Source organism: Aquila chrysaetos, chromosome 17 (assembly GCF_900496995.4).
Source record: "Aquila chrysaetos chrysaetos chromosome 17, bAquChr1.4, whole genome shotgun sequence".
Lineage (NCBI taxonomy): Eukaryota > Metazoa > Chordata > Aves > Accipitriformes > Accipitridae > Aquila > Aquila chrysaetos.
In genome coordinates, this window is record NC_044020.1 from 17,578,914 (window position 1) to 17,603,582 (window position 24,669).

Genomic DNA, 24,669 nt, shown 5'->3' on the forward strand with positions numbered 1-24,669 from the left:
GTAAAACACTGTTCTTCCAGCTCAAAATCATATTACATTCATGCCTGCATAGATGGCAGTGCCTGTATAAGGACAATATAACAGAATGTATGATGATAATCCATGATCAGGGCATTAGAGAATAGAACACTCAGACTACAAAATGAGATGCGCACAATGAATTTTTGACCATAGTACTTTGGTGTTGTTTTCCATATATGTCCTTCATGTCCTTTTCCATTTTCACTCAATTAAAGGAAGATGACCCGAATATCATTTACAATATGGGTTCTTAATGCTGTTCTGGCAGCTACATTGGGAAATCATAAAACATCACTGGTGGAGAACAAAAGAGCTAGTTCTGCAAGTTCTTTGTTATTTTTTTAGAAGGTATTCCTAATTACATGAATTTCTGCAGAAGCTAAGCCCATCCAAGTTCAGAGCACATAGACTAGATCTCCAAAGTGCTATGTTTATCCATAGAGACAACTGAATTTCAGTCCATTTTTCTTTTTTTTTTTTTATATTGAATAGAATGACTGTGACAACAGGGAGTTTTATCACTTACCATAATGATACACATGTGTTACCACACATATCAAGCACATCCCAGTTTAATCGTGTGACTGGGGCTACTCACATGCTAAAAGTAAAGCATATACTCAGGTTCTTGCTGGATTAGGTATTCTGATAGGGAGTCTGATACATGCTGGGTGAAGCAGAACACTTTAGCAGCTGGTGAGCTTAGAAGCAGATGAGTCCTACTAATTTGAGTGGCTCCATATGCACACCACTGCTAACATGGATGTGAAAGGCAGCTGTTCTCCTGCCCACCACCTCCACCCTCCTAGAAGAGCCAGGACGATGACCCAAGGCTGGAGCAGGGCTGATCTGGAGCCAGAAGGACTGATGCCTGTGCTGGGCCCCCACTGCAAGTTCAGTAAAGTCTAAATGCAAATGGCCTGTTCTGTCAGAGAATGGCTTGGAGGATTTACCTTTATAGGAGGTGTGATCCTGATCCTAGATACGGTGCGATGAAAACTGAGTGGCTAAATACCTTGTACTAGCCTGGGTCATGAACCACAATTTCAGAGAGTGTTTAACTGAATAAGACTATGCAATGATGCATGATTTCACCACCAATTTTCTTGTCCTGCGTTAGTAAATTCTAAGTGCTGGCATTATCTGAAAGTGCACTACCTTCTTAAAATGTAATATTGAATATAGATGTTCAGAAGTCCTAGATACTGTTCTGATTTTGTCACATTATTTACATTTTTCTGTAATTGCATTAGTCAGTATAAGTAAGGAGGAAAAAGTCACATTTCTTTCCTTCTTGCTTTCTATTTGTGTTGAAATTACCTACAGTCAATTCTTTATTTCTATTTAACACCTTTTTTTTTTTTTTTAGATGCATTAAACCACACTTGAAATCATTTGCACTTGGTATCTACACCCTGGCAATAAGAGTACTTGGTAAGTCTGGTTGTACTCTTGGGTCTATTTTAATATACTCCTCACCAATCATTTATTCTTGAATTGGAACTTTGATTGTTGGAAAGACCAGTGTCTAACTGACAAGCTAATATTACAGGATTTTTTAAAAATCTAGGAAAAGGGTTGGAAAAAGGAAGCAGCTTTGTATTTCATAAATCATATAACTGTATCTTAGGTATAATAAAAATATACACGGCTAACATCTGTAGAGGTGACAAGTGATCCTTCGGACTATGAAGCTAACATCAAAATTACTTGTCTTTCCTTATTCAACAACAGGCATAGTAGAATAGATATGGCTCAGAATTTGTGATCATTTTTCAGTCATATTTTCAGTAGTTTCTAAGGGAATTAATCTAAGTACAGGTATGCCCGAGGGCAGGCTTCACTGGAGCCTTGTGGTAGAGCCACCTACAAGTTTTCTCTAAAATCAAGGGTAACATGAGATGTCAATGAACTGGAAACTCTAAAATCCTCTAGGTCTTCATAGAAAAGGTAATCATTAGCAAGCAGCAAGTCACTTATTTAAATTAGAGCAGACTTAGATGAGCTGGATGAGGCAGATGAAATGACATCAAAACAAGCTCTTGGCTCCTTTCTCACACCTTTGCAGGCCAGGATTTTCCCTCCAGGCTTACTTTCTTCTTCAGCAACCATGGGTGCCCCCGCCAGGTTGCACAGATTCCACAATGTCCCCGTTAGCACCTGAAGAAAGGCTCTTCCTTTCCATCACCCACAAGCACTGCAGTAGGTTTGCCCCTGCCACGGTAGGATCTCAGGATACTTGTAGCCCCACTAGGGGCTCCCAGCCCCACTGTCTATCTCCCTTCTGCCCCCTCCCCAACCAACACACAGGACAGCCCCCAGCCCCAAGCTGAACAGGCTCCATCGCTCTCAAGAAAGGAGAATTAGGTTCTTTTTTTTTCCCAGAGCGGTCCTGCAGGGCGAGGAAACCAAGCCATGGCCAGTACGCCTTCTGCTGACGTCCACAGGCTTTTTGATGTTCAGCTGCGTTTCCTCCCTAGCCCGGTTCCCCACAGGGAGGAAAGGGCGGTGTGTGCCTCAGCAACACAAGGCACGACTTCTCAAACCAGCAAACAGTATGGAAGTGCCATTGCTGTTTGAGTGTATTATTTAATGTTCTACTTGAACGTGCCTCTAGATCAAAACTGATCACCCAGGAAAGTAACCTTCTTGCCTCTATTTATTTGTTAAATTCACCCAGCGGGAATTCCAGCCCCAGTGTATTTTGGAGTGGCCATAGATACCACCTGCTTGAAATGGGGAAGCAAAAGATGCGGGGGAAGAGGAGCGTGCAGACTCTACGACTCCAGTGCACTCAGGTAACAGCTCCTCTCCGTTTGTTCCTTAACTTGTGTTCTTTAAGTACCTCTACTGGCATTGGTAGAAGAAATTCTGTCAGAAAATGTGAGTGAGAGATTTGATGACAAATGAGAGTCTGACTAACAATATTAACAATAATGTTCAGGTTTTAGCATTCTGTTTTGGTTTAGTCTCTTTGGGGGGGGGGGCAGGGGGTGTCATCTTATTTCGATATCAGCTGGAAATATTTAAGTCACTTTATTCTTTGCCAAAAAAACCATTCATTTAAGACGTCAATTTTATGCTAAAGCTTCCCCCATTTTTTAAAAACTCTGCTGTGAGAGAGTGTGTGTGTAAGTAAATAAGTAAAAAGGCTGTTAAACCTCATCATTGCTCCATGTTGGAGCTGGACAACAAAAAGGAAGGGAAGGGTGCCACAAAGCATGCTCAGCTTATCTAGAGACTTAAGTGCAGTGTTGTCTTTATCAATTTATTGCTAGAGGAGAGTAATTATCTGAACTGCATTCATGAAAAGCATTACCAAAAATGGAGAATGGAGTAACAATGGTAAAAAGAAAATGAGATAACAGGTTGCCCTTCCCCCCACCCCCGGGGAAAAACATGAGGGGAGGGTACATCCTGATTTGCAAATTTGAAGAAAAGAACAAAAGCTCACTTGAGACTCATTACTAATAAAGCATAATGATGTTATTGTTGCTGCTGTTGTTGTTACTGTCATTATGCCTGTAAAGCAAAAATGCGATCAAATGGTCTTGGTATCACTGGTACTGTTTATGAGGCAAACAAAAAATAGATTAATTGCCCTAGAAATATTAGTGTTATTCTCACTGAAGCACATTGGGGTGGAGGAGGATGTCAGTCAATGCCTGAGACACTTTCTTGGCCCCAGACCGCACAATACCTGACCTGGGTGAGCTGGGAAACTCTCATCTCCAGGATCATCACCTTGCTTGAAGAGCTTTCTTACTCAGCCTTACCTCATGAAAATATGAATGTGTCCTTGATGCCTTCTAGTCGTATGTTGCCTTTGAAATAGGCTCTGATCAATCATTTCTCCCTCAGGTACGTGTACCTGGGGCTGACTTTGGTGTTGGGCACGGTGTCCATTTTCTTCAGTGTTGCTGTCCTTTGGGTTCTCCGGAAAAGGTCTTCTCCACAAGATGAGACCCTCTCAGCCAACGGGGAGAGAGGCACCTGTGGGACAAAGAGCAGGAAAGATAATTTTGTTAATAGTGACCGTTTAATTCAGACAACTTACTGGCCAGAAAAGGAGACTAGACTTTAGGAAGACTGAGATCTCCACCATGACTTTACCTTATGAGTGGTGTTCCGGGCAAAAAATTCATCATCAGTGAAGCGGTATCTTAGTATCCACCCTGAAAACGTTCACCTTTGTGTAATTTTCACTGTAAACAACAAAAGCAAAGACAACCATTTTAGCACACATACAGCTCTGAAAACACTGCTCACCATTTGTCCAGCCGAGTCAGTGCCACTCAAGTGAGGGGATTTGTTATGGCTGGGGAGGTGCAGCTTGCTCCCTGGCCGAGAAGCCAGTTTTATGGCTGCCCCTCAGCTCCATCCCTCCTCGTCAAGCTGCAAGAGCCGCTGCTGCCCCTCGGCTTCCTTCCGTGTGTGAGGGGTAGTGGGGAGGCTGCAATACAGCTCGCTCCACCATGGTACCAGCATAAAAGGAGCTGGTGCACAAAACCCGACTTGGCAACCTGGAAGGTGCAAGGATATTCTGCACATAGCTCACCTTTGCAAGCAGTGTGGCACAGGGCAGGAGGAAGGTGGTTTCCTGGAAGGACAAATCAGCTACAGGCTCTGGGCATCTCCTGAATTCAACCCGTAACACTTAGGACATCAAATGTTGTGGTTAGGGTTTCTTTTTCAAGTAGGTCTCTTCTAGCACAACAATAATAGCAATAGAAGTTGTCATTGCAGTCAAAGAGACCACAAAAGTATCATCCAAAGGAAACTGGAATAAAAATAGAGCTTTTTTAGGTTTCCAACAGTTTCTTGCTACTTGCTAGTACCTGGTGTACTGAATAATTCCATGCATTTTATGCAATGTAATAACACCATGATACAAGATACATATGATTTATTTTTTAAAAAGCTATAACAAGACAGCTTGGGAACAATAAAATGAATTCAAAGACCAGGTGATTTGGGACTTTTAATTTATTGTATTTGCTAGCTGAAACTAAGACATGTGTCATAGTATCCCTTTATATATAATTTTTGCAGTTTGACAATATTTGGTGTTAAATAAATTTGGGGTGGGGAGTACAATGGAATGCTGTTTAACATCGAACAAAATCTCAAAAATGCTTGCACTGAAAAAGATAGTGACAGAACCACTACAAATGATGTCCTTTAAAGCAACTAGAATTTTAGAGCACATGATGAAAGTTAGGCTTCACCCTTCATCATGATATTGGCAAAACAAACTCATATCACATGCATCACTTGCATCTCAGCAGTGACTGTAGGTACCCTGCTGCCTAGCTGAGCTTGCAGGTCAGAGGCAGGTGTGGAGCCTCTCCTGTGTGATGCATGAGGAGGGGCAGATGTATAAGAATGGGATTCACTGAGCTTTATCAATGATAAATGTTTACAGTGTGCCATTAGGGAGGTACCTAATCCATTCAATAGGAATACCCAGAAGGATGTTGCTTAAGCACCAAATATCTGCAGAAGGTAAGGATTTAAAGCCATCGCTTGAGAAAATGCAGTTGTCAGAGGAAGGACCGATGCCACCCACCATTTGCCACGTGGGTGAGTGTTCAGACAGTGGCCTGGAATATGGGAGACCCGGTGCCCTGTCCCAGCTCTTTGTCCTCCCAGGTGAGTGTCAGAGGCTACAGGCAATGGGGTACTGGAGAGCTGTGGCTGTTCACTTTGCCTTGTATAACTGGATATTGAACTAAACGAACAAAATTAAAATAATTGGAAGGTTTGTGAATATGGGGGTTGCTGAACCATTATGGCTAGGGTGAATCACAAAGATTGGCATTCCAGTTTAAAGGTCTCATTCATACCACATCATCATAAAAACAGCAAAAATTGCCAAACCCCATCAGCATCCCAGAGTAAGAGAAATGCTTGGAGCCTTCCATAGTCTCCTTGGGAGGGCACTTTTCATAGCAATGAGCTGTCAGATCCAGTGAGAGGAAGGGAAAACCCAACTTAAGTACACACTGGGATAAAAAAGGAGGCATATCTGCGTTGCACTCAATGCTTGATGTTGCATGCATGTCAAATAAGTGGGATTGATTCTTAATTTGCGAATCAGTCCCAGCAGGGTTTATGGCAGGGACATTGCTACTCAGCAATGCTGAAGCTGTCACGGAGGCAGTTCTGCATGTGCCCGACAGCAAAACGGCCAGGAAAATTCACTGGCTTACAGGACAAAGAAAGAAATTAAGATAAATAAACATATCTTACTCTAATTCAGAAAGAAACAGGGAAAAAAAATCAACTTCTTGCATTATCACCTAAGTTTATGTATGTAAGCCTGTACCTAGTGAATAATTCTTTTAGAGCATGGGCTTTCCTTCCATACCCCACTTTCTTTGGACATGAAAGGAAGAGGAATACTATAAAAAAATTTGTTTCAGTAAGTATTATTTTCATTATGGTTTACAAATGAGCACTCTTTTCTCTTCCTCTTTGGCAATGATAATACTGTGTTACCAAGCAGATATACTCCATTCCCACGTCGAAACATTTTCTAGTCTGCTACTTTATTTTAATACTTCAAGTATTAACATGGATGCATGGATGAGTGTCTGACTAGAGATACATATTTTGAATTTGTTATAACAGATGAACAAATGGTGTCAGCACAAAGGGATTTGGACCTGTCAGGTTCTTTCTACCAGAATTCTTCATCTTAAACTAAATCCGCAACTGGTACTGTCTCACAAAGGTCAACAAATTTGGACTTTTTTCTTTTCTTTTTAGAATTAGAGATATTAAACCACAATTGAGAGACTGCAAAGAAGCAAATGCCTTTCATTTTCAAAGGTGAGACTGTTAAAAGAATTGGCTGAAGAGATTTCCCAACCATTGATGTCAGCCCTTGAGGTCAGAGTGGGACTCAGAACCTTGTGAAGTAGTACCCAGGGGCTGTATGCCATGTAAAATGGTATTCATACATTTTCAAGTTATAGCAAGGACCCTAACTGGCACATAAGGGAGAAGACAAGGGTACCAGGCCATGACACATGCTGGTGCATGTGCAACCAGGCCTGGGGCATGTGAGCCAGTGCACATTTTCTCTATTACTTCCCAGCAAAAAATGTAACTCTCAAATGATATAATATGTCTTACTTAGAGGCACATAATTTCTAATCATGTCAGGAGGGAAAGCGAGGAATTCTAACAAATTAAGGAGGCAAAAAGATCAGGTCAATAGAATGTGGGAACAATGCATTTGATCTATAGCTCATGCCCTGCCAGCATTTGAGAGGAAAGAAGCATCAGTATCTTTAAGACACAGACAGTAGAACAGGTACCCCATCCTTGTGCCACTATTAAATTGCTATATATGGTCCTGTAATCTGAGGGAATTGCCAAAAGACAGAGAGCAAATAAATGGTGTGAATGTATCAAAAAGAATACATAGGCTGAATAATGGTAGGCTGCCTCCTTGATGTGCTCAAAATAATGAGTAAGATGAGTGATGTATGAAACAACTATTGTAATATTTTTAAATGGCAGCATGATTATTATCATCTGAGAGAAAACATTGACATTACCACTTTGGCTACTTTGACTGTTGATGTCACAACACAGATTAACTGTTTGAAACATGCAACTTAATTCTGCATAACACTGAAAGAAAAAAAGTTACTTCTCTCTAGAAGCTATGAAGTGCATAGTACATAGACGCGCAAGTAGCTAAGTCACAGGGGTATTTTATAAGTATTTGTAAATAGAGAACCATTATTGATAATCATGAGAAATATGAAGAAAGTGATCACACTTGTTTAACAGAAGAAGAGCATGGGAGGATGTTGAAAACTAGCAAGTAGAGCACAAATGAACAGAGGGAATGTTTCATCTCACCAATAGTAGAATTATGGGGATAGAAGTTTACACAGATTTAAATAGTGACTACGTGAAGATGAAAAAATGTATTGAAGGTTCCTTAAAGTGTAAAGACCATCTCCAAAAGTCCCAGGCCAAAAAAAAAGAAACAAAAAAATCCCTGGAGAGTGAAAGACAATATGAGAAAGCATGGTTATGGGTAAGACTACAAGGATGACCAATAGCAAGAGAGATTAGGGCTGGTTAGTGTGGAAAAAAGATAGCAAAATGGAGAACTGTAAGTGGCATGGAAGGTGTTGCTAGGGATCAGCTGCTCAGCATCTTTTCCATCACAAGTACTAGGGAGCACCAAACTGAGAAAGTAGAGGGGATGTTCAAAGCAAAGGAGTTGGCTTTTCACACAACAGATGTGAGACCTGAGAAATCCTCACAAAGAAATTTTGTATATGTAGGTTCAGAGGGAGAGAGGGTAGTCATAGAAAAGAAAATGCCATGTGGGCCATTAGGTACTTGCCCTTGCCTCCTGGTTCTGCTCAAGACTTCTCTTGTATTTTGAAACCAATTGGCTGTTGGGAGAACAGTAGACATATCAAACATACTGCTGACTCTCGCTTTCCCTAAGCATCCTCCCTTGGCTATTGTCTGTCAGGGCTTTGAGGGCACTGATGGCCCTGACCTGCCTCTGCTGGGACCCACCTCCATTTCTGCCCATGGGCCCCAGAGCCCCATTTCAGCTCCAGCTTGCACATGCAGTCCTCATCTGAGCCATTTTGGAGGTTTGCATGTGCTGAGCCCTTTCCTGAATTATCGTCCGGGTTTCCAGGATTGCCGTAGGGCCTGACTTCTTAACTTGCCTTTGGCTGGTGGTCACTGGCCTGAGGCTGGGACCCGTAGCTCTTGCTGCCTCAGCTCTGCTGACCCTGATGAGGTGCTGGGTGTACAACCTGCACCAGGTTGGCCTTCAGCTACCAACTCGTCCCCGCTCATAGAGCAGCCCCTGTCAGCAAGAGACTTTGCGCTACAGGGGTCATAGGTCTGACTCAGGCTGGTCGTCTCTTCTTGTACCCTGGACTACTGTTAAGCAAGTGCTGCATGAGGCAGTTCTTCATCCAGTGCTAATCAGTCTCTGGAAGAAAGAAAGTCCATAGTAGCTGTTAAATTCTGAGACCAATTTGAAGGTGGGGCCCTTTAATGGTGATTTAGAGTGACCTTACTTAAGCAAAATGTGGTTAATATCATCAGGAGGTTGGTTAACCAACAGTTCGTCACAGATTAATACAGTTCATTGAATTTTTAAGAGAGTAAATAAGGAAAGGATTTACTGGAGAGCAAGCAGAGCACCAGCTTGATGGTGACCAGGTCAGGAAACTTTCTCTCATGGCTGTTGAGCAAGGTAACTTTTTGAAAGGTTGTTTACATGGTGGTAACCAGAACCCTCTCCTTGATCCCATGATGTTGGCACTTCTAAAAGAAGATGCTGAGAAATGGAGACTGGTTTAGGAAAAAAAAAAAAAACGTGAAAGTACTATGCAGTCAGCAAAAGTCTGTTTATTTAATTCTGCAAAAGTAGACTATGTTTGAGTGCCTGGAAATCAAACAGGACAAAACTGCATTAGAAATATGATAACTTTTTTTCACTGGAACAACTGTCTTTGGGATATTATAGAATTTTCTGTCATGTGTAGTCTTTACATCAAGACTTGACCATTCTTGTAAAAGATCTGCTCTTGTGTAACAAGACAGAAAAACAGCTTAGTGAAGTTGTGTTGTATATAATGTCAGGTATTCAATTACTTGAACCATAATATTTTTTTCAGTCCTTATATCTCAGGTAATATCCCAGACCATGTGAAGGTGATGGGGGTTTTGCCCTGGGGATTTCACCTAAGTATGCATGTTTTTCATTGCTGTTATGCTGTGATGCAGCATGCTTTTGGACTAGCACAATACAAAGGTCTGAGTATTCTCACTTATGGATGACTTGCACGTCTTCAATTCTGCATCTAAAATAACAACTCTAAACTGAGCTGCTGATTAAGACTGAATGCAAAGAGAAGCTGTACAATCAGCATTAAACACTACCCTTTGTATTTCAAATAGAACAATAAGAAATATCATTAAAATAGCACATCCTGATCTACTTTTCCCCAGATAGATACATGATGCAAATCAATGAGTTCTTATGAAAGACAAAAGCTCCACAGAACAGTGGAAGGAACACGTCCCAGACATTAGCTAGGATGGCGACACAAAATCAGCTTGTCAGCATGCTTTTCTTTCTTGTTAGCTCTACAACAACAAGCTGAAACTAGATGTGCTGAAACAGGAACACCAAGAAACCTTTTCCATTATCATAAAGGTTTTCACATTCTCAAGATTCCTGTAGTATCTTCACATTTGCTTAGCTGTACACCATCCCTTTTACTTAGTTCATTAACTAAGAGTTAAATTTTGAAATACATTGATTTTCTTTATTTAGGGATTAGTGTCCCGAGAATAAAAAGGGCTCTAATCAAAGCTGTCTACTGCAGTTGGCCTCTGCCTGGCTGACTGCTCCCTGCTACTGCTGGTCGCCCCTTGCAAACTGGTGCCTTGGCAGCCACTTCTTCTGGTGGGAGTCTGCTGCCACCCTCTGCCTGGAGGAGTCTGCAACCAGCTCCTGCGGTAAAGGTGATTCTTAGTGTGACTTTTGTAAGGATTGTTTTTATTCTCAGGAGTAATCAGCAATTACTGATATCTCAGTGTTCTTATTAAGGGGATTTTTACTATCATAATCCAATTTTTCCCATGAGTGTAACTTACAGTTATATGGGAGGCCTTGGGTGAAAAAAAAGGATGAGATGTGTCTTTTTTCAGGTGTGAGACCAAAGTCTTTGATTTGACTTCAGTAGTTTCCCATTTCCCATTCTGGTACTTTTGGTCAACAGTTCTTGGTTCAAAAAGTCCACTTTGAATGTCAATGCTTCCACAGACAGCTTGGACAACAGCAGTCTGAATATAGAAAATTCTTCTCAGCCATACAGAAAGGAAAGTATAAAAGATATTTTAATTTCTGAAAAGTTATAAATTAATGGTATATACAGGACTAGAAAAAAAAATGGGAAGAAATTGCTGGGTATTCATATGTTAGAATGAGGAAATCAAAGGAATAGTTTCCCCTTTCACTATATGAAAAAGAAAGTAGCACGTTTTCTATAGGTTCTACTACTTCCAAATTACAGAGTACATTTAGCTCTGTGCCTTTTCATATTTTTAGGATCAAAAGGCAAAAAAAACCCCTTTGGGTATGTCTGCTAATACATCTGAAGACAACCTGAAAATGAAACCTTGGGAATGCAAGGCTCTATCAAAAAACACTGTAAAAAAAGAGGGTACACTTATCTTGACATAGTCAGAGCATAATAGTGGAGCTTGTGACACACCTTTGAAGAAGGACGAGGACACAGGTGTTTGAGTGTATGTGCCCTTGGTGGAACATCAGTAACCATACAGATTAACAGAAGTATGGTATGCCATCCTGTAATAAAGAACAATAAATAAGGGCCAAGATGCCTATCTTGTCACTAGAAAATGTCAATCATGGTATAAAAAAACCTTCTGGAAATGGGTGGTTGATGATTTATGCCACAACAGAACATGAAGAATCCCTGCCTCTGAGAAGAAAAGGCCCACATCTGTTGTAGGACCATGAATTTCGACCTCTTGCATGTAGTTAGTGGTAAGTACATGATCATCTGACTGTGAGGATGTGATTGACTCTTTTAAATTGCAGGGGACGGTGGTGTTGGTTTTTTTTTAATTCAGACCTAAATCTGATGGATGCAATCATAACGTAACACCATGTTTTTTCTCTGCAACAATGAATGAAACCCCCCTTGACCATGTTATTGATCACTTAGTCATGGAAAACTAAAACCAGTTCTGCAGAAAAAGTTACAAATAAAAAGAATCAATAAAATAGCAAGAGAAGTTTTTTGGAAGATTATGGAACAAGTTATCCTTGAAGCCATTATTGGGCACACAATGGACTGGTGATTGGGAACAGACAGCATGGATTTACCAAAGGCAAATCAAGGCCTGAGCAAGCTGATTGCCTTCTGTGATGGATTGACTGGTCTGGTGGACAAGGCCAGACCAGTACTTGTTGTTTACTGGGACTTTAGGAAGACCTTTGACACAGTCTCCCTTATTATCCTGGTAGTCAAACAGGTGAGATATAGTCTACCCACTATAGGGTGGGTAGAAAACTAGAAGATTTGAAATTGTGATCAGCAGTTCAAAGCCCAGCAGCTGATGGCCAGTTGCTAGGGATGTTCCTCAGCAGTCAATACTGGGGCTGATAATGGTCAAGAACTTCATTAATGATTTGGAGAATAGGACTGGAAGTGCTCTCAGCAAGTCCATGTAGGATACCAAACTGAGGAAAGGAGCAGTTCATGTGCTGAAGGGCAGAATGGCAGAAGAGGTTTGGTGAGGATGGAGAAACAGGTTGACAGGAACTCATAAAGCAAAGGAAAATGCAAAGCCCTGCACCTGGGATAGAATGAATCTATCCACAGAATACCTCAAGGGAGTCAGCTAGACAGGAGACAGCTTTGCACAGAAGGACGTTTGGGTCCTGGTGGATGGTGAGTTAATCGTGAGATGGTAGTGCACATTTGAGCCTACGAGGCTAACTGCATATTAGGCTACAGTTATTAGAGACCAGAAGATCTGGAAAAATGGTTCCTTCCCTCTGTTCAGTACTTCTCAGGCTGCATTTGGAATGCTATGTCTGGTTTGAGGCTCTCTAAAACAAGACAGAGGTGGATAAACTGAATCAAGTTGAGCAAATGATGGATCTTACTGCTTTCTTCAGCTATCTAATGGGTGCTTATACAGAAGATAGCATCAGACTCTCCCCTGTGCACAGGTGATGCACAGCAAAAAGATGAGAAGCAATAGACACAAGTTGCAGCAAAGGAGATTCCAACTATACATACATATACATCTACGTATACTAGTTATTTATTGTGAGAGTGGTCAGACACTGGACCAGGTGCCAAGGGAGGCTGTGGAACCTCCTTCCTTGGAGATTTCCATACAAAACCCAACTTGATGAGACCTGAGCAATACCAGCAAACTTTGACGTTAGTCCTGCTTTTAATGCACAGGATTGGACCAGATGAGGTCCAGAGTTTCCTTCCAGTCTAAATTATGCTGTGATTCTAAGACTTTCTCTAAGCTTTTCTCTGAGATTACTTTATTTTGGAAGGCATCTCTAATTTTGATTAAGTCAACGGTTAAGACCTATCTATTTTAGGTTTCTCAGCTAGGCATCAGTCTGTCTCTTCAGTTTTCTTTACTGTTATTAGATTTCTAAGTATATTACGCACGACATTCCAGCTTCACTTTTTGAAATAACAGTTAATGGCACAAAGTTGGATGGGATGGTTAAACAGAGGAGAGTCTGGATATCATAGAGGGAAAAAAGAAGAATGAACCTGAGAATGGCAAAATAGGAGTGGAATGTAATATTAAATAGAAAGTTGCACAGCTGATGGCCAATAACAGGAATTTCTCCTCCAGGTTAGGAGCTTCTTAGCTGACAAGGCTAGAGATAAGAAATAGTTAATATTTCAAGATGTGGCACTGGTGAGATTACACCTGGAATATTGTATACATTTTTAGCCATGTGAACTGATGAGATATGGATCCAGATAGAAAACACTGTAGCCAAGGTCTCCAAGGATGTGCTGCAGTCAAGAGAGCCTATTTTTCATGAAATTATTAAACATGATTAGCTTGTTTACCTAGTAAAACAGGTTGAAAAACTGTGCTTTCTTCATTTATGATCAAGGTTGAGTCCTAAGTATCAGATTGAGAGGAAGAGCTTTTAAAGTTAAAGCACCCTGTCAGTTCAAAACCAGAATATAATCTGATCATGACCGGAAATTAAAAAAAGGTTCTTATGCCTCAGAAGACCAATCTTTCACAGTAGCCTTAGAAGTAGATGGAGTAGGAGGGAATGCAATTCTTATTGTTCTCAGGGCAGGGCTTGGCCCTTTCACAAAATGTGCTTTTGAGTTTGCAGACTGGATTTGTGATCTGGATTCCTCCTGCATTCTTATTTTATAATTTTACTAATATTTGCAGTTGAATTGCCCTGACATATAGCTTTGGAGTGACTACCATTTTCTTGATAATGATGTCTCTTGTTCTAGGAAGCTAAAGGGAACTGTCTGGTTGAGAGTCAGAAAAGCCATGAACAGTGCAAGGTATTGCGGATAACAGTATTGAAGGCAAAATTTAATTAAGATTATCCAAAGGTCAGCGTTAATAAGTAGGCTATAATTGTTCATAGCAAGTAAAAGAATGGGCATGGTGACAGTGGTGGCAGAGAAGGGCACATGAACTACAAGGAATGGCACATTTTGGTGTAACATCCAGGCAGACAGTAGTCAGAGTTCACATGCTTTAAGAATGACTTCTCTTTTAACTACAATCACTCCCAGGAATCAGGCATAATCCACAACAAGGGCACAATCTAATAAAATACTTCTCAGGAAAACAGTTCAGGTTTCCTTGAACTAGAGCTCTAAGTAGGTAAAGGGCTGCTCCAAAGTACATATAGCCCCAATATACTTTCATGCTGGGTTTACCTGTGCTGTTAATAGCACTGACCTATAAATCTGAAGAGTCTTCGAAGCACGAGTGTTTCTTGAACACCCAGTTTATTCAATGTACCCAAGGCATTATATTTTATCTTCCTGCAAGTCCTTGGCTGGCTCTAGCAGGTCTTAGCTGAATGGACTTTAGCTATAGACTATGAAAATAAAACTTCATACCAAAATATGTTTTAGCTATCAGTAACCAGGAACACTTCTAAAGTTGGGACACCCCATTTTTAATTGTCAGGAAGGTATGAACTATTATAATCTTGACAAGCTCAGGAAAAAAGCTGTTTCACAAGAGTGTACAGAAGGAACACACTTGCACATTTTCTACCTAATTAATTTTTGACCACTGTGGATAAACATGTATTTTGGGACCTTTAACAGAGGGCAGAACTGGGAGGAGACGAGATTAAAACTGCCTAAACCATAGTTTGTGTTAGAAGTTAATGATTCTTCTACCAAGTACCAGCACAGACTTGCTTAAGAAGGAGAGAATACTCTGACTTTTGAGCACTTGTGTGGTAGTATAACTGCTGTTGTTGTGGATACAGAACCTAGGTAGGAACCTCTTTAATATTCATTTGTCTTAATCTTAAAATGTTGCCATTTAGTGTTTGCAGCTAATGGACATTACCTGTGTAGTACTAGTTGCATTTCCTGTGGCCAGAACACCAGTAACATTCCTGTTGTAAATGTCAATGCTTTAATGATGGCATCATACATTTCTATGTGTGTCTCTGAACAGTAAGCATCATATGTCGTGAGTAATGTAAGCAGCATTTAGACCTGCACAACACTGTGATATTAATTTTTCATATTACAATAACTTAAAAGGTCTTATGATTCCTTAAAATATTTAAAAATCAATAAGATAATTGGATTAGCACTGCAATTGGTGTAAATCAATACAGTTCCATAAACTACTGGGTAAAATCTGGCTCTTGATTTGTGATGTGGTAGTCTATTGCATGGTGATATAGCCCCTGAGAGTACAACTACAGTGAGAAATAGCCCAAGGACTTACAGTGTCTGTGTTGGATTCTGAAAATTCCTCAATCATCATTGTATTTTTTTTCCATAAGTATCTACAAAATCTGTAGCAAACCATTGTCTTGACCTTTGTAAACTAATTAGCGGTTATTCATGTTAAGGTGTTTAAATTGGTGCTCTTATTCATTATAATTTGTATATAATTAGGGAGACGAAAACCAAGATTGAATTTTTTTAATGTTCATTAAGGAGTAGATCTACCTAACAGGCACAGAGTTAGGCCATGGCCCCTATAAGGTCATACACCCTGAAGCACTGAAGAAGTCTGTGGCTGTCCTTTCCAAGGCTGGCTGCTGTACTCTGGAACAGATTTGCAAGGTGCCACATGGTTCCCATGATGCTGTGAAAGCCCTCAGCTCTCACCAACACAAATGATCCACACTATTAGTTAAAACCCTTGATCTTTCTCCATCTAAAGTGTTTCTCAGAAGAGACTGTACTGAGCACGAGACCAAACAAGTGTAACGAGCTGTTTGTCAAATGCTCCCCGAGTATGATGCAAAAGTGAACTGGAAGAGTGTTTGCTTTCATCTCATAGTATGGCTTGGTGGGTTCTGGTGGGGTTTTTGCCTCATATTTGCTTTTGGGAAGAGGCTTGTTTTCTTCCCTCAGAAAGGAAGTCAGGGTGATTTTTGTTTAGGTTGAGTGACTACCTAAACAATGCTAATATGTTACTTGACTGGTCTTGTCCTTCCGCAAATGCAATTACCTTCAGGTCATTACTACAGCAGAATGGTTTGTGCAGGCAAAACGTAACAGTTTTAGAGAAGCCATATAACTGAATGAACACATTTGGTGCAGAAAGCTTCGTACTTTTCATTTGCTTGTAACCAGATTCTTGGTTTATTAAACATGGAAAAAAACACTACTGAAATAAATCTAAAATAGCAATTTCATCAATACTTGAAACTGTCAGGCTCAACAGCTGATGTATGTTGACATCAGTTGTGAATCGACCTTTTATCTTTTTTTCTAATCTTCTTGTGGCATGGCATTTCCCCAGCCTGGATATCTTGTATCTCCAGCAGATTTCCATGTAGGTCAGGGTCAACTGAGGATGGGAGGAGATGCTGCCAGCAGCTCCAACTGTTGGTCCTTGCACATAGCTAGCTCTAACATTTCTCCAGCACAGGTTGCATCATCTTTTCGCTTCTTTCCCCCAACCCACTCTTCCCCAGAAAAAGTACCACCATCTTCAGTAGCACCTTTGCAAAGCAATGGTAAGGTGTGTCATTCACCACTGACAGGACCTGGTCATCCCTGTTCTTGCCTGGGAGTCCTTCCCCTGGATCACAGGAGGAGCTCAGTACTGACAGTGTTGAGCCAACTACCACTTTCTAGCTGCCTTCACACTTTTCTGTGTGCATCAAACAGATTTTTGCCCCCCCACCCCCGCCAAAGATGAATTTTACTTTCTTTTTCTTCTCTTCTTTTATCCTTTATCTTGCCTGGTACCCTAACCTCTGCCTCTGGATGCCTTTCTCACTGCCTAATCTCCTCTTTGATACTTACTGCTCACACGTTCAATCTGACTGTCCTCCCTTCTTGTGCCTTCACAGTCTTTCTCTGAAACATTTACTGGGATAGCCTGCTAATATCGAAACTTCTTCAGTTACATGTATGGATACCTAACTGCCTTTCTCTTTTCTCTACTTTGTGTCTTCTTTCTATCTTCATGTTTCTCTGCCTTCATTCCTTCTCTCCTTATATTCAGACTCTAAGTCATGTTGTACCTTCTAAAACAGCCAATTCTTTAGTCCTGTGAACTGCAATGACATGCTACCTCAGCATCTTATTGTAGTCTTTAATGTATCATAATAGCAGGGAGAAACTAATATCTTCAGATTACATGGGAAGAGGTAAATTTCAGAGGACCAAATGCTCAAAAGTATTTGTGTACTAACTTTTCCTGAGCACCAAGAATCTCATTTCATAAGCATTTTGGTTGGTAGTTGTGCAGACCTGAGGAAATTCTTTCCTCTACTTCTTGTTCCTGTCTGTCTGAGGAGCCAAGGGGAAGAAAAAGCTATTTTTCATCCGGATATGTGTTCTGACCCAGACTTACAGCACAGGCACAGAAGCAGTGGTATTCACATAAGTGAAGAGTGTGTGAAGCAGGTACGAGCAGTGGGAAACAAAAGGAATTATTCATGCCAGCAGTAGTACCTAAGGACATGCTCATGAAATTAAGCCCAAGAAACTCCTAAATTGTTTAAATCTGTTTGTGTATTTGTCTTAAACATTCTTAGGTATTAACCCTCTTCCATCTGAGTGAAGAAAAATGTTCTTCACCAACATGCATTAGAGCAATGCCTACCCTTTAAACGCTCTGACAAATGTTACTCTGCTATATGGTCTGTAGCAGAGCAATTTGCAATTGCAGATGGACTTTTTCCAGCACTGGAAAAGTTCATCCAACTTTTTTCAGATCCAGTCAAGCATGGAAAAGCCCTCTTTGTATGATTCCCCCACCACCACCACCACCCCCCTTTCACCTTTTTCTCAAATGAGGAGACTGCTGTGAAAGGTGAAATAAATCAGTTCCTGTGAGCTATGATTTCTGAGTTCTGACTTGAGGTCATTAGTTTCAATACTTCTATCTATCTCCCCTGTGTGTCAAGATCTGCAGATCTGAAGAGAGTTTGTTTCAAGTGACCCATTTTTTTCCGAGGGGCTCTGCAGTGGCATCTGGATCTTCCTTCAGAAATCTGTTCTGTTTGTAGTTGGAGTTGCACAAACGGGCAAGTGTTTTCATTCTTTAAATAAACTTTGCAAATAGATACATAGGCTTCCCTTACAGCTTTTCACTGAAGTATTCTTTTTAATTGCTTACTTATCTCTCAGAAATAGTGTTTGAAAAAACTGAGAAAAGATGTGAAGTATTGTACTATTCATTGCAACAAAGCCAAATGCAACTTAATTATGAAACAAGTCTTTTGACAATGAAAAAATATGTTATACTAAAGAAGGGGTAAGATTTGTCCTCTGTGGCTACAGGGTGTTCTTTTCCCAGGGGAACGGGAGCAGTGCTGCTGAACTGCTGAGTTGCAGATGATTTCATGCATCAGGGGATATAGACAGCACTCTGCAAACAGGAGCAGATTAGGATGCCCTGTATACTATTGCAAGAAGAAAAAACATATAATCTCCTTATAGAAGGTCAGGTAGCTAAAATAATAAATTATTTTGTCATTAACAATTGTTTCCAACAGGCCAGGGTGAAGAAGTAGGATGGCACAGTGTTACTACAGAGATCTTTCTTACTAAAAGGACGACTGGGTCCTAAGCCATGTGGCCTCAAATTCAGAGCTTCACTAGGGCTCCATGTGCTTCAGCACTGATGCTTTGTTGACCCTGGTAGTTTATTTCTGGACAGAGACTTTGTCTCTTACTGTTTTGTGGAAATTGTCTTTTTAGCATTAAAAGTCATTCTAGACTGAAAAAGGGGGGGGAGGGGAGTAGGGAGCAGTGGAGAGGCTGAAGACCATTTCCCTTGAAAAGAAAGAGGGGAAACAAAATACTTAAAATTTAAACAAATATACACTTTGAAACACCCAAGTCATTGAGCCAAATCCTTTCCAATGAAAAGATTCAGTTTCAACGTCTCAGCATTTTCCTGTTAACTTCTGTTTCATCAGAAAGGTCCTTAAGCAACTCTATTTTGGCATATTTGCTTTTGTATTTATTATTGTTTTCTCTTGGGTTCAGATCACTCAGTAAAGAAGTCAACCATGACAGTGGAAACCGAATCCAGCAATGTCGATGACTCAAATCAGGAAGCAGAACCTGCCCAGCTTTTGGATGATGAAGCAAACAAAAATCTACCGGTCAAAAAGAAGACTTCCTGTTGCACAGGCTTGAAGGTTTGGTGCCTTATCAATATCACCACAAATTACTGTTGTCATATGTTAAGAAATGTTGTTCAAGATAGGACATGACAGATTACTTCATTCCTGTACCCTCTACCTTTTCTGGAACTGGATACACACTGGAGGTACAAGGAAGGGTTGGATCCTGTCTTTGTCCTAAAGAAAATAAAAAAATCCTGATTCACCATATTTCCTCTCAAGTTACTCATAGGTAGATCCCCTTTTTGGTCATTGGAGAGAGGTAGCAACCTCCAGTGGAAGACTTGAAGCATCCTAAAATAGACGGCTATGATACACTGTTGTCTGCAGGTTGCTATCACCACCCATTCTCGTAGGGCCGATATAAGGTGAGGTAAATTGTATTCCAGGACTTTTATCTAATCCAGGGTTGTATGTCAAACAGTCCACTGATTCCCACAAGCATCCAAGCTTTCAGGAATGCACAAGAAGAATTGACGGAACAAAGCAAGTAAACTAATGAGAATTTTGCTTTTGTGTTAAAGCCTTGGTGTTTATTGCTTCTGGCTGAGCTGCAAATACTACAAGGGCAAGATTTCTTTTGCCAGTGATGTGTTCGGGTTTATGTTTTGACTACTTCTTCAGCCAGCTTCATCTCGGGTTAAATTCCGTAGGCCTAATGGAGTTACGATCAGGGACACATTTCTTTCTATTAAAAGGTCTGTAAAATGAAAGATTAATGGAAAAAAATAGGCAATTGCAAGCTTCTTAAACATCCAAAATAGTTTGGCTCAAGTATCAGGCAAAGTTTGTTCTATTTTTTTATTTTATATGACTCACATTTGCCACCCATATACACCTGCAAAAATAGAATCTGATCTCTCTGGGAGACTCGCAGGACTAACTTCGCCATCATGTATGCAAGCAATGCTGCACGACTGTGGATCTATGTTTAACTTTATGGCAATTAGAGTTTAATAGACACAATACCTTGGAGGTAATAAAAGACAAACTGTTATTCTTCCTCACCTTCCTGTTAAACGTCTTGTGGTTTACCTGGGGATTGCATTTTCAAACCCAAAATACCCAAGTCATTTTTGTTTGTGTTTTCATGATTATCAGCGGTTTGTGATTTCAGCCAAAACCCCTGAAAGCACTGTTGGCATAACACAAGAAAGGTGGTTCTCACAGACTCTTTGACAATTGAGATCAGGAAATACAAACCATGTCAGGACAAAGCCCACACTTGTGAGATTTTTCTCTATGTTCTTAGACAAAAAGAGAATAAATATACCTATTTTCAAGCTTTTATTTGCAGGATTGGCTTCATTCCTTACAGTAGATAGTATTGCAAAGTCTAAATCTATATTTACTTTTGTTTACTTACCCAATGTTGTGTTGTATCGGAACTTTTACCTAGTGAGCAATAAGTCTATTTGTTTTTTAGACTATGTTGAAATAGTTGGATAATATTTAAACAAACTTAGTTTAACTTTTTATGAAATACATCTTTATTTGCAAAAGCCACAATGTGTGTTGATGGAAGCAACTATAATATTATAAAGAATATTAAGCTTTCCCTTATGAGGTGTATGGTATACAGGCGACATAGCCATGATCCACACGTTTCAAAATATATCATCTGAGACAGAGATGAACTCAACCAGTCTGTACCACCTTCCACATACTGGGACACCATAAAAACTTGCATAGAGCCTTTGTTTTGATGCCATAGCTATCTATATATTTGAGTTAGAACCAGTTATGAACTGGCCTAAAATAAGCGACATGTGACCCAAGCAGAAGTTAATTGGGGCCAAGATTAATTTTAGGTTGGACTAGTATCAGTACATCTATCTTGATTAGGTATTTTACCCCTGGCAAACTTTACATTTCTGCAACATCTAGAAATCCCACCATTTTTGCTGCCCAACACAGGGCCTCAGCTTTTTGATAAATTTAATGTCAGGATATAGGTAAGGCAAGTAGTCCCCAGTGAGTTGTTTGCCAAATTTAAGTTCCACAGTCCATAGGATTTCTGCTTTGGAACACCTCTGGCCAGCAATGCAGGGAAGATCAGGCTTTCTGCTCATTAAGACAACTATTGCAAACCTGAGCCCTAAAGCAAGCAGCTGCTCTCAGCGCAGCACCTAGCACCAGCCCTCTCCAGCAGGGAAAAGCAGAGCAGGAGCAGACATCGCTGAGAGACCACCCTGGCGCTCCACAGCATTAGGGTACATGAAAATTCACACACAATGTTGTCACTGCAATTTGAGTAACAAACCTATACCGTGATGCTGATTGATTGCTCCACACAGTTTTAAACATATTTGATCCCTCTGTGACAAGTTTCCCTGCCTCTACCTCCCATTTTCTGTCTTAATCTTTCCTCAGGCATTTCTTGCTGCTTTATCATTCAGCTACTTGAGTAAAACTTTGTCTGGCACGATTATGAAAAGTTCCATCACTCAGATCGAACGAAGGTTTGACCTGACGTCATCTACTGTTGGTTTCATCGACGGGAGCTTTGAGATGGGTAATTGATATTCCATAACATGCAGAAAACTGTTCCGAGAAATACAAGGCACAGCACTGGGCACTAATTTTCATTCATTACCTTCCAGGAAACTTACTGGTGATTGCATTTGTAAGCTACTTTGGAGCTAAACTTCATAGGCCCAAAGTAATAGCTATTGGATGCTTTACTATGGCTTTGGGAAGTCTTTTAACAGCAATGCCTCATTTCTTCATGGGATAGTAAGTACTAATCAAGATTAATTTGGGTAACCTAACATTGGAATTGGATACTGCTTTCTGGTTTTTGAATGAAACTTGAATCATGCTTGACACAGACATCACTGTTCATTAGATCTGGTTGGAAAACTATGGCTCCTCTGAAGTAAAATTTCAACTTCCCCAAAAAATAGGAAAATCACAATGCTTTAGTTTTCAGTCAGACTTGTTCGGAAAAGAGGCAAGGGAGGAAATGATTTTACAAAATCATTAGAATTTATTTTTTCAGGAGGAAACACTTATCTATGAAAATCTTATGAAAATTCAATTTTCAAACAAAACATATTGTTCTTTGAAAATCTTCATCCATGCTACTATGCAGGTGCTATTGCTTTAATGAATTATTTACTATTCCTGAATGGCAAACTGTAACACCTTATTGGGAAAATCAGTGTTAACCTAAGAATGTGGCATCATTGGTTGCTAATAGAGATGTCTGGATCATATAGGCAGGAAAGCCAAACCATTATGAACCAGAATAAAATTATGAGGAATGTAGAATTCACCTATGTGATTTCCAGAATAAGTTTGTACTGTTTTGAACAGGATCTCAAAGCTCTGAGCGGGTAACTTCATATTGAGGGACATCTCTACCTGACTGACTTTATAGTAACAGGTAACTCTCATGTAAAATCAGGGATTCAGAGCTTACTCTGTGAAGAAACCAACCCACAAAGATCCTCATTAGAAGAAATCTTGCTCCTTGAAAGAAGAAACCAGAGCCTTGTTGTGTAAGATGATGCATTTTGCTCTCCTGTGGCCAACAGCTGCTCCTCACACAAAGCAGCCTCTCAGCTTCACGCAGAGCCTGCAGATGGATCAGTGCTGGTAGAACTGACCCCAGGGTTTTTTCCTGGTCCAAAGGCACATGGCTGGTTAAACTGATTTTCTGTGGCTGGTTAAGCTAATTTTTATTCATCTTCTCCAGGCTCAAAGAATTACCGCATGTTGCTTATACGCAATAATGTTTCTAGCCATAGCTTTGATACAGTGATAGCATATAGAGTAAGACATATTTCTGTTGCTCTCTTAAATGTATTAGAGTAATTTTAGGTATACAACTGTAAAAAGAAAACTGAGGAATGCTTTTTATCATGATAATGGATCTTGTACTAGCATCAGACTTTTATTTTCCACTCCTTGGGCCAAACTATGTATCTTGCTCACCTACATTGGGAAACTCATAGTTTCTCATGAACCTGGGCCTGAATTTTTATGAGCAAATTGTTCTGCACTGTATCTCCTGATAAATGCTCTTTGTTTCAACCTGAAACATAAGCCTGGTTGGTCTAACAGAGCCAGCCCAGTTCCTAGAAGCAGAATGTGTGCTTTAGCGTGTTGTTCTGCTTAAGCTAATTGTACTTTGCACCTCAGCAGGGCTCGTATCTGGGAAAAGGATCATGCTAAAGCATCTGAAGAGCTACCAGCACCTGAGCTGCTCAGCTGCCTCCCTGCAGCATTGCCCAGCTCCCTGCAAATACAGCTAAAGAGTGTCTTTTAGCCACTAACTTTATCCACCCGCTACTATACAACAGCTCTTTCTAAAGCCAATGCCAATTAGCAGGCAAACAGGTACCACCTGAGGATGGCTTCTCCTCACTCCTCTACTCCCCCACCACCCCAAAATACATAAAGGGGACTTCCACTCACGCTCAAGAGATTCTTCTTTATCTCCTTGACCGTGGGGTCAGCATAGGGAGCTCGCTTGGATCTGACCCAACCCCAGATTTTGACACGAAAAGTTCAATCCTATTCAAGTTACTTTCAAAAGCCCTTTTGAATTTTCCAGCTTAAAATGTTATGTCTTCTAGACAGATGATTCCAACTTTTATTTGTTCTTCATTTTAGTGTTTTGGTTTTCCAAATGTGCTTAAATAATCTTTTTTGCTCCTTCAGTATCACTTTGTATTGATATTTAAACAAAGATACTTTTCTGTTTAGAGAAACAGCAGTCAAGTGGTTCCTGCCCTACTACTCTCGTATTTCCCTAGTGCACACTGCTTCTAAACCTACTATTGTGTGTTTTCAGTTATAAGTATGAGACAGCATCACATACAGCTCCTTCAGCCAACTTAACATCAAGCATAAATCCCTGTTCCCTACATCAAGGTGTGAACAACACCTTGTTGGAAGTCTCCCAATCAGGTAAGGAACTGTAATTCTAAGTACAAATACAGGAGCCAGTTTTATCCTTGGTTGCAAGTACAGTAAATCATTGGCCCATGCAAGTTGCTCAGTTAGATTTCCAACTTCAGTCTCTACCTGTCTGGGAACATTACCAACACTTAAATGCACTTTGTGTATCTCATTTGCGGAAGAAACATCCAGCAAACACAAATTATAAGGATCCAGATCCCCAGTTTCCTATGTTCATACTTCCAAATTACAATACGATCGCCCTAACACTGAAGGGGATGCTGAGATGGTGTTTGAAGGGATTCAGTTGCCCAGGACGTGGCGCT

The 24,669-nt window shown here is 40.4% G+C and overlaps 1 protein-coding gene across 11 annotated transcripts in view; it reads left to right on the forward strand.

The window, feature by feature from the left end:
• Window positions 1–24,669, forward strand: part of LOC115352729 (solute carrier organic anion transporter family member 1C1-like) — a 59,444-nt gene that overhangs the window by 21,862 nt on the left and 12,913 nt on the right. For 2 of the 11 annotated variants that reach the window (XM_030041333.1, XM_030041331.1), the window contains exons 14-16: window positions 1,391–1,455; window positions 2,702–2,819; window positions 3,883–5,341. In XM_030041333.1, coding sequence (XP_029897193.1) covers window positions 1,391–1,455; window positions 2,702–2,819; window positions 3,883–4,105 — 406 coding nt within the window. In that variant the 3' untranslated portion in view covers window positions 4,106–5,341. Of the gene's footprint in view, window positions 1–1,390; window positions 1,456–2,572; window positions 2,820–3,299; window positions 3,445–3,882; window positions 5,423–6,792; window positions 6,856–14,915; window positions 15,096–18,208; window positions 18,329–19,295; window positions 19,451–21,808; window positions 21,952–22,038; window positions 22,172–24,236; window positions 24,353–24,669 lie in introns of those variants that run through there. The other 9 variants (XM_030041337.2, XM_030041339.2, XM_030041336.2 and 6 more) reach the window with 9 other exon arrangements.